The 13914-nt window shown below is 37.0% G+C and overlaps 1 protein-coding gene across 1 annotated transcript in view; it reads left to right on the top strand.

The window, feature by feature from the left end:
* The window catches only part of LOC121430277 (nuclear receptor subfamily 2 group E member 1-like), a 28153-nt gene extending 14989 nt beyond the window's left edge, over positions 1 to 13164 (top strand). The window contains exons 4-7 of the mRNA XM_041627555.1: positions 7436 to 7670; positions 8914 to 9070; positions 9719 to 9842; positions 12469 to 13164. Coding sequence (XP_041483489.1) covers positions 7436 to 7670; positions 8914 to 9070; positions 9719 to 9842; positions 12469 to 12701 — 749 coding nt within the window. The 3' untranslated portion in view covers positions 12702 to 13164. The remainder of the gene's footprint in view (positions 1 to 7435; positions 7671 to 8913; positions 9071 to 9718; positions 9843 to 12468) is intronic.
* The last annotated feature ends 750 nt before the right edge of the window (positions 13165 to 13914 follow it).

Here is a 13914-nt window from a genome sequence, read left to right on the forward strand (position 1 = left end):
GTTGGTTCGGACATATTTCATAGCCTCTAACACATTGATTATTTTGTGTAATTCTTTTCAAGATTGATACCTTGAATAAACCTGAAAAGAATCTAAAATATAAACATGAATTTTGCCCAAAACATTGACCATAAGATATGTCCAACATTGGAGAAGTATTTTTGTTTTCTTTGACACAAATCGGGCAATTGATCTTGATCATCTTCGTGAATAAATTCGTTGTCACAGATTTGATTTTTTTTGGGGGGTAACAATATTCTAACCAACAATGTTCATGATATTTAGTTATTTTATTGTGTGTGTTCGATTAAGGGGGCTGATAAAGGGACCCTTCCAACCCCCGTTTTCACTCCCACCGCTCTTCATGCTTTCGGAACCCATTTTGATCAAGAAAAGTGCTATACGGCCATCAAAGTCTCAAAAATCGTCTGAATTATTCATACCGCCGAAACAGTGCCTTCTCACACAATCCCTGACAAAACACAAAAATAGAGACATCGCGATTGTCTTAACCCCCTGAGCTCCGGGGGACATTAATGGATGTGTTTGCCCCGCAGAGCCTGGCTAATAAAAGGTTAAGTAAAGATAAGCGCGCCTACCCGCCGATATACCTTGCCTTTCAATAAGTGAACCACAATGACGCGAGCTGCCAGGAACTTGAATAATTCACTGTTTTCCGATCGATTGGTTTGAGTGAAGATCAGGAGGCTAAAATCGGGAAGAATTTTAAGAGACAGAACCTCGTAGTCTCTTTCTGAAAGAGTAGACGAAAATTCTCGTTTTTATTGCAAATGTGCACGATTGGATCTCGATGTCTCTCTGCTTGGTGAATTTAGATTGGTTTAGATTCAGATTAGTTTGATTTTTTTTCCGTTCAACAAAATAAACAATGTAATCAAAGTAATAGTACATATTGAAAATAATACAGGCATTTCAATGACATTTCAAAATAATTATTGAAGATAAATTAACTGAACGGAGGGACTTGCCCCCAAAAGCAAAGTTTGTATTAAATGGCAAGTCCCTAAACTTATTTTCGATACTAATTAACAAAACTATTTATATACATTGATGGAGACGAACGAAGATGAGCTTAAAACAAGTAAACTACATTATATCAAAATAAAGCGAATACGCGACTACAAATATAAGAGAAAGTAAATTAAAATAATAATTACAAAGATAACAACAATAATAATAATGATAAATTCAAAATAGTAATTATGAAAATATGATAAGGAGAAAAAGGAGGCAAAGGAAAGAGGGAGGGGGAGACGGGTGGTACAAATAAAACTGACAATTCAAAGAGGAACATGGCAGGTGCACAGGTCATTGAGCATTGTAGTGTCATTATTAAAAGTATGTAATATTTGACAAATGTATTGATAGTTAAAGGTTAGATTTTGATACTTTTAGTTGAGGTTATGTTAGCTTGACTTGTTGGTATGGAGTATTGACAAATTAGCATCTTTTTAAGTTTGCGTTTGAAAACATTAACGCTTGGAGATTCTTTAAAGTCGTTCGGCAGGGAATTCCAATACCCTGGTCCAAGAAAAGACGAAAGAGTTTTTTCTAATATTTAGAAGAAAAGGCATTCGTGTAAAGTCCTTACATTTTCCATGAGATAGCCATATTTTCGGGGAAAAACAAGTTAAAAGATAGGGTTGAATGGATGGGTAAATGCTTGGTTTGGATAACCGTCTTGGAGCGTGTCATAATTTAATTTGCTATCACTTGACCGCTTTCCTCTTTAAAGATTCAGGATTGTGTGGAGAAAAAAGTGCAGTCTCCTTTGGAAGACTTGGCCAGTAACACCGACTCTGATTGGTTGGTAGTGGGTGTTTGAAAAACGTACGAATGTAACAAGGGATTTCATTGGCCTTTGCTTTCTTTCCGTTGATATCTATGCTAGCTATCGCTCATTTTCATCCGTTATTTCATTGATAATTACAGCACCTTTTTACATTTTTGATAAACTTAGACATACTCAGGTCATAATCGATCACGATAACAATATTTTGGATTTATCGCATAATTTATAATCATTTTTCAAATAGTTTGTACAACTTGCTCATGGAATGTGAATGTATATGTTGATTTGAGAGAATACAATAAAACATCCTTTAAAAAATGTGTTCTTATCATGTCCTTTACCAATGCTGTCTCACCAAACTAACTTACTGAAAAACTCTTTCCGTTTGCCTAAACGATTAGACAATCTTGATCACTTATCCCCCTTCTCGATGTCATCATTTCCATCTCCTTTCTTTATCTTCTCATCACCGTTTTCTTTACCCCTAATCATCAAATAATCTTTCTTGCCCTCGTTCTCCCGCGTCCCCTCCATCTTCACCCCCGAACTCCGGCGGCGAAGTCCTGACAAGAGAATCGAACACCGGCGCGCATCACCACCGTCTTGGCTAGCTAGCTAACTCCTCCCGGTCACCGATACATTCGCTGACCGGCATCAGAAAGCATCTGAACAAGCGCCGCGGTGACATCTAATCAATGCTCGGGCAGGGACATCCGTCAGCGGGGGAAGAGACTCGAATTTAAAATAAAAAAAAAAACCCAGGGCCCCCCTGAGTAGCGGAGGGACCACCAATTTTAAAACCCCCAAAACACAAGGATGGCCTGAGCTTTTCTATAAAGGGGGAACAATCAAAAACTGATTGACGGCGTGTAGTTGGTTATTGATTCGCTGAAAAAATATTTCCCGCTCCCAGGCGATATGGATAATAAGATTTTACGAGTTTGGTTTATCGATTTATCTTACTTTTTGCTGTTTGCGGTGCATCGGTATTTCCATCTTTGATATAATCTCTCTCTCTTTCTCCCCCTCTCTTTCTCTTGGTCTCTCTCTCTATCACGCTATTTCTCCATATCCCTCACTATCCCTTCCCATCTTTCTCTCTTATTTCTCTACTCTGTCTTTTTCCCATCTCGCTATCTTTCCCCTTTTCTCTCTGAGTCCCCACCCCTCTCTATCTTCCTACCCCCCCCCTCTGCCTCTCCGTCTCTATCTTCCTATCTTTTTTCCTCTCTCTCCCTCCTTTTCTCTTTCTTTGTCCGTTTGGGGGAATGGCATCTTCACTTTTTTTTCAAGTTTTTGCATCTGGCTATTCGCACCTCCTGGTACGTACGCTCTCTTCCTCTCTGAAGCTATATAGCCACACCAACGAAACCGACTCCAAACCGACCGATCATCATGCCATTTATCCTAACGTAATAGTTCTTGTCGATGACGAATCGGTTCAGCCGATGTGACTGAGCTTCATTCTGCAGGTCAGCTTCTGTTTTATGGTTAAGTCAAGTACTCGGATCGCCATTGATTATTCCGATATGCAGTTTGGATTTCATGCTCTGCCTCATCCTCCATGTCTTTTTTTTTGCTTCATATACATGACTTTATTCCATGCACTGCAAAAACTCTATACTGTAAAACTGTGGTGTTAAATCTGACACCAATTGTTGTTAATAGAGGACCACACCCTGAGGTGTTAAAATTACACCCTAGAGATTGAACATAACACCAAAGAGTGTAAATGTAACAACCAAAGGTGTTGTAATAACACCTATAGGTGTAAAACTAACACCACAAATTTAACACCGGTGTAAAATAACTGGTGTGGTCCTCTATGTACACCGGTTAACACCACAGTTTTTGCTGTGTAGTGTTGATTTAACAACAGCCCGAAATCTATATCTGTCCGCACCAGAGAAGTGTAAAACAACACCAGATTCGTTTTTGGTCTAACACCAGAAAGGTGTTTATACAACACCGATTAGTTTTAAAACGGCATCGGTTTGATTCCAAACTGTTTTTTTTTCAATACTCCTCTGGTGTGGACAGATATAGATTCCGGGCTGGTGTTAAATAAACACCGGGGTTTTTGCAGTGTGCTCTCCTTTTCTCTTATTCAATTACCATTCTAATGCTTTTGTTTCTCTCACTTTTCTAGTCGACCATTTTTTCAATTTTCTCCTCTATTGTCGCTTTGCCATATAATTTTTTTTACACATCTCTATAATGAAATATCAATAAATTCTTTTAGAGCCTTCCCCTCATCTCTTCCGATCCGTCATCCCCCCTATCAGTCTATCTGTATCCCTCCACTCTTTCCTCCTTACTATCTCTTACTCTGTCTTTCTTTCCACCTCTCTCTCCTCTTCTTCCCAGTCTCCCCCCCTCATGTACGCCCTCCTCTCTAACAATTTCCAATGCTCCCCTCATCGCAGCATCATTGTCCGCACTGATTATTGCTCTAATCAAGTTTAGCGAAGATGAGGATATGGGTTTAGCCAGGAAAAGTTTAGAGGCGAGCCCCGAACGGAATATTTACTCAGGAGATACTTCTTTGGTGAAGGGGCTGAGGATGAGACGAGAGGAAAAATTATTAAGTTTTTGCTCGCACAGTTCACCCTCCTCCCTTTATCTCTCTTTCACCCATTCCCTTTCTCTTATACAACCGCTTTCTTCTTGTATTATTTGAGATACAATACTTGGTTAATATTTAGTTTATTCCTGAACATTTTCCCCATTATTTTTTTCTTTTGTGAAGTTTGTATTCCTAGCATATCGGGAGCTCTTAAAGCGCAGGAGAATATTAGGCACATTATTAATGCGCTGAATATATCAGTATTACTTTTCTTTATTATCATTGTCATTTTTATTTTTAACATTATCACTATTGTTTTTTTTTTAAATATTATCGCTATTATCATTGACAGTTATTATTTTCATTATTATCATTATTATAATCATTTCTCTTTTTGTTGCCCTTTCACTTTAACTTTTATCTTTCATGTTGGTGTTTTTGTTGTGTTTGTGATGAGGTATGGGAAAATGTTAATATTTCAATAATTTAATGAAATATCTAATAAACATATTTTGTTTTCGTTGCACGAGTGCGTTTTGAGTTTGGTGCGTGTTTCAGTCTGTGTGCGTGTGTGCCTAGGGGAGGATTATATATCAAAAATAAAATCTCTTCAAAAGATATGTGCTTTTGTTATGTGAATGAGGGAGTGGGTGTGTAAGCAAGAGGGTGAGTGTGTGTGTGTGCCATCGGGGGATTTAGTTGAGGTAGGTCATATTAATTTTGTCAGTGAGTCAGTTGTTTCTCTGATGTATATGCTTTTGTTATGTTAGTGTGTTATGAGTATGCGTGTGCTGATGCGCGTGGGTGTGCGTGTGTGTGTGTGTTTGAGAGGGTGATGAGAGGAATAGTGGAGGTGCCGTGGCCGAGTGGTCTAATGCGCCTGACTATACATGGAAAGTCCGGGGTTCGATCCCTGGCCGCGGCACCTATTCCCGCGAGCAAGGCAGTTAATCTACAATGCTCTTTTATCCTGCTTTCAAATGAATGGAAATGCTATATGCATTATTGGTAACTGGGTGTGCACTTGTTAAAAAAAAATAGTGAAATCCCTTGTTTTTGTTGTGCGTGTGTGAGGGTTTGTACGGGATGGGGGGAGGTACGATATTTTTGATGAAATTTAAAGCAAAAGACAACCGTTCTCATGGTTTTCGTTGTGTATGTGTATGTGTAAGTATGGTGGGTGTGGGTGTTGGAGTGTGTGTGTTGTGACTGGTGGAGGCGTGAACCCGATGGCTCTCTTTGATCGTTTCTCATATCGTCCATTTATATTTCTTTTCCTCTCATTCCCTACACAGACATCCACCGCACATACGCGCGCACCCACACACACACACGCACACACGGCAGCCACCCACACTCATGCTTGCGCGCATACCTAACAAAAGACACACATACCCCCACAAATCCATACTCTCCATAAACAAGGTTAAACCAACACAAGTTTGAAAAAGAGTAAGAGGGGGTATACAGCAGGTAATACCAAACAAATGCTGTGTAAAAGAACTATTTGAAAATTACTATTCGAACACATTTTACCGATTTTTTCCCGATATTTTTTTGTATATTCGTTCCCTTTTCAAAACTGAATATTGAATAACCCTTTTTTATAGATTGTACACACATCACCCCAACTCCCTTTCTGTTTAGTCCCTCCCACTCTTCCCCCCCCCCCCCCCCCTCTCCCCCCCCCCTCCCTCTCTATCTCTCTTACATTCCCTAAAACAATCACAATATCCCTTCTCTTTGGCTAGCTAGCCAATATAAACGCATTAAGCCATCTCGATGGCCAGGAACGCATTATCGCGTTTCGACTTGTTACATGCACTCCGCGAGATTTCTTATTTTCTCAGCGACTGTTGATTTAAACCGTTTGCTTTCATACACGCGACCAAAGAACAAACTTTGTTTGGGGTCCACTCTCCAGCTCTAACAAGCAATTAAATATTGATAAAAGGAAGGGAAGCGTATAAGAATGAGGAGGAGAAAGCAATATAGTCATGACGATGACACGAGGAGGAGGGAGAGGGGAGTGGGGGTGGGGGAGGGGGGGGGGGGCGAGGAGGGGAAGAGATAGAGATTTTATTTTAATTAAATTGAATTTATTTCTGTTAAAAACAAATAACAATATACATATAAAATGAAGCATGTGAATCGATATATGAAAACGGGAGGATGGCCCTATTCAGCAGCATCAATCATGGTGCTGCTGGTCTACCGAGGGGTCCTCATATAGCATAAAAGAAAATTACACAAATAAAAACTATGCACAATATAAACAAGATAGGAATGAAATGTATTATTTCATGATTGTGATTCTTTTAAGTGATGAAGAATAAAAGTATGACATTTGCTTTATGTTCATCAGGAGCAAATACTAAAAAAAAATAAAAATGATTTCGAGGTATTTAAGTCCGCATCCCTATATATTGTGTTGCTTATTTTTTAAAAAAATCATAATCAGAATTCTTGATATTTCATTTCATTACCACATTCAGATTCAAAGATAAAAAGAAACGTAATCAGTAAATCACAATTTAAAAAGAACATAATATATCACAAAAAATATAACAAAAGATAAAAGTGATTAAAGAAATTAAGGTGAGCTGAATAATAAATGGATAAAGGTACGTTACAAATTGATTATAGAGGGAATACGAAAGGTCACGAGGGCTTATCTGGGGTATTCTCAATTTAAAGTAATAATCAAAAGAACAGATTTTGAAGCATCAAAAATATTTCAAAGACAGGAGAGTAAGAGATAGGTAATGAACATGAAATAGAGATGGATATATTGAATTGCAAAGAAAAAAAGACTTCTCTAACTGCGAAAAAGAAGTAATAAAAGAATAATTGATTATGATTGTAATGTTTGGAATTAACATAGAAGGAAGCTAATAAAATAATTTCACAATAAAATCCATTATTTGCAATTTAAATAAGATTTTCACAAATGTCCTCATCTCTAACAATTTTTTTTTTCTTCAAAATTTTATCCAAAGAATGAGAGAAATAGACTATTAAGAATATCTGTTGTTTTCTATTCTTTTGCAATACAGGAGCTAGTACAAGTCCGGTCAGCACTGGATCCGAGCGGGGCTCGACGTCCTCGGCCGCCGCTGCTACCCCGGCCCAACTTGTCCCGTGGCTGCCTCGTTCTCCCATGCTGGCAGCCAACTTCCCCCTCGCTATGTGTTCCTCTCCCCGACTCTCCGGCGCATCAGCCATCGAAGAGACCGCTACCCAGATCATCATCCACGCAATAAGGACATCGAAATCTGTTCAACCGTTCAGGTCGGTAGAATTTGAGTTTGATGATAACTTTGTCATTTTTCCTGATTTTATGATATTTCTTCTTTATTTTCTTAAATTAAACATCAACAATTATACTTAGGATAATGATTTTTTTTCCAGGACGTATAACCAATATTTTCATATTTTGGACAAAATGTTAAATTTACAAATTTACCATGATATTAAATTCATTTACCTTTTGTATCTATCTTCTGCGCTCTTCTTTGTTATTTTCAAGATATTGATGAATTTCAAATGATATCTAATAAATTTTAATCCTTATTCATTTTCAATATGAAAAAAATATCAAATTTTAAATTACAACGGCATGATTACATAGATAAAACAAAAGTAAATATTAAATATCTTTATCATGCATTACAAGAGAATATACATGCTTTCTATCGAATTAATGATGTTTTTTTCTAGATATAATACCAAGTTTATATAAAGAAATAAACCAGTAAATTAAAGCAGTATTGATTGATAATACAACTCTATGGACAACAATCCCACAATAATTATGACTGATTTCATCTACCACTTATTTTTTTTTCAAAATCAAATCAACTTTTAAAAATGATTTTAACAACGCGGTTTACTATGTGAATGCATAGTAGTTGTTTCAGCAAGTGTTTAAAATCTTAAAAAAAAAACCTTGCTTAAATCATTGATAATTAAATATTTGAATTTAAAAATTGTTGTTTAAGATTTTTAACACGTGCAAACAGCGTATTTAAAATTACTTTTAACAGTGCACGTCGTGTAAGTGATCGTTGTTTCTATATATTTTGTTGAATAGTCATGTGCATGTATTATGAAATATATTTATTTTTTTTATAAAATCTTTGCATGTCCCATATGGTTAGATCATTTCATATATATCTTGAATTATATTTTTGTATACAATTTAATAAATCATTCATCGATTTATGGAAAATCTATATATAGTCCCTCCCAAATTTTCAATAGAAAATTTCGACCTCAGGCAAAATATAAGACATAATGAAATGAAAGGGGAATCATAACTTATATTCCTTGAATATTGCTATTTTAATCTTTCTGTGTAAACAAAGATGCAACACTAATAGAAACTAATCGTTATTTGTATTAATTGAGAATATTATTTTGAATATAATGCAAGAGCACATTTACAGGGAATCACTTTCCCGTATTCTTTTTTTTCTACGGGGCATTAGATCCTTATAGAATGTAATGAGAATGTATGTTTTTTCTATCACAGGGCGTTAGACCCGTGGGACCAAACAAGCCTATTACAGGAATGTTGGGCGGAGCTTTTCCTGCTACACGCCGCCTACTGGCCCCCTGCTGACTTTTGCGCTCTTCTAAGCCACTCCCACTTAAGGATGGACGATGCTAAAACGGAGACGGACTCAAAGGCAAGCGCTTATTTCATCAAAATAAAAAAAAATCAGTAGATATGTTTCTCTTGAATGGACGAAATTTGCAAGAAATAGACGCTTATATAATTGGATTCATTGGTATTATAAGTGAAAAATATATAAGAAAATTGACGTAATTGGGTTTACTCATTTTATGCACTGTTTCATATATTTCTTTTTCATGTTTATTTCAGAATGTATTTCAATTCGTCGTCATATACTATATCTATATAATCTTATATCGGTTTTAAATAATATTTTAAATGTCTGTTTATTCAAGAGAGGAATATATTTATGAATGAATTTTAAATGGTTTTTAACACTTGTTTAAACATTTTTAACAACTATTGTTAGGTTAAACAGCGTCTCGTAAGAATTTCAACAGCATTGTACTCTACACTGTTAAATAAGAATTAAACAACAAATACAAAAAAAGAAGAAACAATATTAGAATTTTAGCCAATAAATATCTCCTTTAGACATTTAAAATTACTGTTTAAACCTAAAAAACAAAGTGTTTAAAATTTAAACAGTGATTGATCTGCTCATATAGTACACTAGTTGGTGTAAAGTGTTTCACTGTTCAAGTTGAAATTGCTTCTTCATTTCGTGATCATTATCCTCTTTCATTTTTCCTCCATTCAGGGCACGACACGTCGAAAGAGCGAAGTGGTTGATGACATCCAAGAGATCACCGTTCGATTACGAACCCTTAACCTCAGCACCCATGAGTTCGCTTTCCTGGAGGCCATCGTCCTTTTTAAACCAGGTACGTGACAAACAGGGTCTTCGCACGAGGCAGACATGACAGAGGGTCCATGAGGCCCAGAATAGCGAGATTTTTTTGCAATTGCAACGGGGATGGATTCTAGAACATAGTAAAACTATGAGTGGAAAATGGCCTCCAAATCACAATGTGCAGTTTTGGTCTTTGTCGAAAGTTCGTGAACGGCCCGGGACAGCAGGTCGTCCTATATATAAGATTCCGAGCAGACGAAAATTTGCAAATACGTCGTTTGTCATGCAGAGTCACGGATGAAACTGCTGTTTTGATTCACCTTCCCTCGACAAAGACTTCATTGTCATGAAGGGCTTTTGACAATAGATTGTCTTTGTTCCAGAAAACGTCTGCGTATATACACAGCAAAAACTGTGGTGTTAACCGGTGTACATAGAGGACCACACCAGTTATTATACACCGGTGTTAAATTGGTGGTGTTAGTTTTACACCTATAGGTGTTATTACAACACCTTTGGTTGTTACATTTACACTCTTTGGTGTTATGTTCAATCTTTAGGGTGTAATTTTAACACCTCAGGGTGTGGTCCTCTATTAACACCAATTGGTGTCAGTTTTAACACCACAGTTTTTACAGTGAAGCTGTTACGAAAACTCCCTACTGAAATATATACCATACATGCAAATCTCCCCTTTTACAAAATAAATGTCCTAACACAAAACGGCTAAAATCATTTGGGAGAAATGTTGTTACAATAATTGTAACAAGTCAGCAATTATTACTGACTTGTTTGAAAAGGATATTGATCTGTAAAGTCATGGATGAGTTAAGCTCACATTGATATCAAACATGTCACCTATTAAACGTCACATTTGGGTCATTTCAGAGATTAAATTTTGGATCAATAGGGCCTTTTTCTACTTTGGCTCATTATTGATATTGATAAAGTTTTATTTGAACCCGTCTTAGCTCACTCCTGGCACGTTCGCCTTTTCTCATTGTTTGAAATTTCAAAATCCTTTAAGTTCATTGAAAAAAAACGGTATATATTCTCCATTTCTCAGCAAAATGTATCTTTATATCTTACATGTCTTATATGAACGTGGGACGATACATCAATGGCATACACTGCAAAAACTCTGGTGTTGATTTAGCACCTGTCCAGCCCGGAATCTTTCCACACCAGAGAAATGTTAAACAACACCAGTTTCGTTTTGGTCTAACACCAGATAGGTGTTTATACATTAAAACACCATCGGTTTGATTCCAAACTGGTGTTGGTTCAATACTTCTCTGGTGTGGACATACATCGATTCTGGGCTGGTGTTAAATCAACACCGGAGTTTGATCACACTCCTCTGAATTGAGAGGAAATTATATAATTCACTCTTATTTTGGCACAGGAAATCACATACGTTACTTTTGAAATAAAACATGCTCATTCCAGAGATTTTACTTGGTAGTTAACAAATGAGTTTAAAACCCGAGAATCATAAAAAAAAACGAAATTCTGTTTATTAAGCGCTGTTTTGAAACCATGCATCACGCCCATAATACTCTCGCTATAGGAGGTAGGAACCAGAAATTAATTCTTCACAACTGATTTTTGATAAATTAAACATTTCCCCGTGATAGAGCAAACTACCGTCTCCATACAGCCTCGGCAAGTTCTTTTAGCAATACAAGCAACCGGCCTGCCGCCGATATTTATTCAGCCGAGTTAAGCTCCCACCGCTTTCCGCCACCCGCTGTAGGGGAAATCACGGCGCGCGCGAAAGTGATGAAGAGCGAAACTCGAATAAGGGGATTGCAAAGGTTTTTTTTTCCTCCCAGTTCGTAGAATAAGAGTTCATTAACGTGGTCTGTTGACTAGTAAATTACACGAAACGTTACAGAATAGACTTATGATATTTTGTTTGTATGAATAGGGTTTAGTTAAACAGAAAGTGGGTGACTCAAGGATGTATTCTTTTGTTGGAGGAAAAAGGGCGGGTGAATTGTATTATTTTTTATAAGATGGTATGGTTGTGATCGGCAATGCTCATATCGGGAAGGGAAAAATAAGAAGATGATGTGAGTAATCAAAGCGACCGAGATCCTGTTTATCCTTTCCATTCCCTAATATATCAGTTCAGTTAACCAATTCAAAACAGGTCTTAAAACAGACTTATTTGAATTGTACCTAGCCTCAACAAAATGAACTCACCAACACTTCTCTTCCTCTCCTTTCTTTTTTTTCAAGCGCATAGAGACTTATTTGTTATGTGTTATGCGCTATACAAAAACTGACCATTGTTATTATCATTTTTATTTCTATTTTTCATATTGTGCTCAACATGGTAATTCAAGTGGAAATCAAATAAATGAATGCAATATATTGCAATTTAACACTATACAATACACTAGAAGGCAATGCATTAACAGTTTTGTACAATACGGCTCCTGTTATATTATAACTTGCTTTTGTCATATCTCTGGGAACGATTTTTTGACTGGAGATGCTGATGTAAAGTTGACAATCCTCAACTGAGATTGCTATTGACATGTTTTGTTTCATTTTGTTTACATGACTTTTTTTTCTTGGCTGTGTGATTATGTAAAGACACCATTAACTCAATCTATCCTACACCTTTTTGTATTCCTCCACAACTGCAGATACAAAAGGCACACTCCGGGAGAAGAGCAAGGTGGAGTTCTTCCGCGATCAATCACAGGTGGTTCTCGCGCAGTACGAGAACATCGTGCATCCCGAGAGTCCCGCGAGATTCGGCAAGCTTCTCCTGACCATGCCCGCCCTGAAGCGCGTGGGCACGGAAAATCTGGAAGAACTGTTTTTCCGGAGGACTTTGGGCAAAGTGCAAGTAGAGAAGATTCTCGAGAGGATGTGAACATTTTGATATGTCTAGAAAAAGAAGAAAGCGATGGTATGGAGATGATTTCATGGCAATTATAGCTTTCCAAGGATGTGCAGTTTGTACTGAATATAAAGCGGTTATTCCCGATCTCTGGATAGACGGACAATAGGCCATCAACTACCTGCAATTTGCAATACAATACCGTTTAATGGAAAGAACGATTTCAGTGAGTTTTCTGTTTATGGTAACTCCCGTAGGAACTCGGCATCAGGACATCATTTTGCTGCTAAACTGATAGATGGCCAGTCTGAAGAAGTGTTTAAGGGGACGATATGAACCTATAATATTCTACATCGACATGATCAAGTTGAAATCAGGTGACGAGCTGTACGGACTACCGCCACCAGAGAGCGTCCTGATGTTACTGTTAACCCGTTGGCAACCGAGTCCTGTAATATCCATAGGCTTAATTTGTAGAGGCAATGTGTTGATAGAAAAGCCTTACTCCATCAAGAAGATTTACGAGTGGTTGAACGCCGTCTTATGTTTCCCATTAACCATGATAATGTAATTATTGTAGTTTAATGGGTACTTTAACAGAACGCAACATTAGATGTTGAAAGAATGCAGTTGCTGCAATCAATTTTATTAGAATGGTTTTAAAATCAGTTTAATCTAATAGTAAATTTAGAACTGATACATGGATTTAAACTTAACTTTATGAAATATTGACATCTTAGCCGAAAACCGATAAATTGAAATTTTGGAACGAAAAGAATAAATGCAATTAATCAAATCTGAATATCTCTAACGCAGAAAAGAACAAGTGAGACAGTGTACTAATATTACTTCGAAAAGACCCGACATTTTGATAAATTACCGTGCTTATTTTAATGATTTGTCAGCAATTACACATTTTATTTCAGAGCGATTTGGCACATATTTGTTTTTCCTATACATCGAACCCATTTTTAAATCATAACCAAAACCGAAATTCATCTTTTTAATTGAATAATTGTGAAAGAACTCGATCATAAGGCCCACTCAGACTTTCGCCGTGTTTCTAATATAGACCTTCCCCTTTTTCATGGCGGAGACCTCTTTGTGACTTGAACCTGCATTTGGGCCCCGTCTTACAAAGAGTTACGATTGATCCGATCCACCTTAATGTATGGTAATCCAAAGTATGTCATAATATCTAATCCCGAAAGTTTCACAACACAGCAAAAACTGTGGTGTTAATCGG

The sequence above is a fragment of the Lytechinus variegatus genome, chromosome 16 (assembly GCF_018143015.1).
Source record: "Lytechinus variegatus isolate NC3 chromosome 16, Lvar_3.0, whole genome shotgun sequence".
NCBI lineage: Eukaryota > Metazoa > Echinodermata > Echinoidea > Temnopleuroida > Toxopneustidae > Lytechinus > Lytechinus variegatus.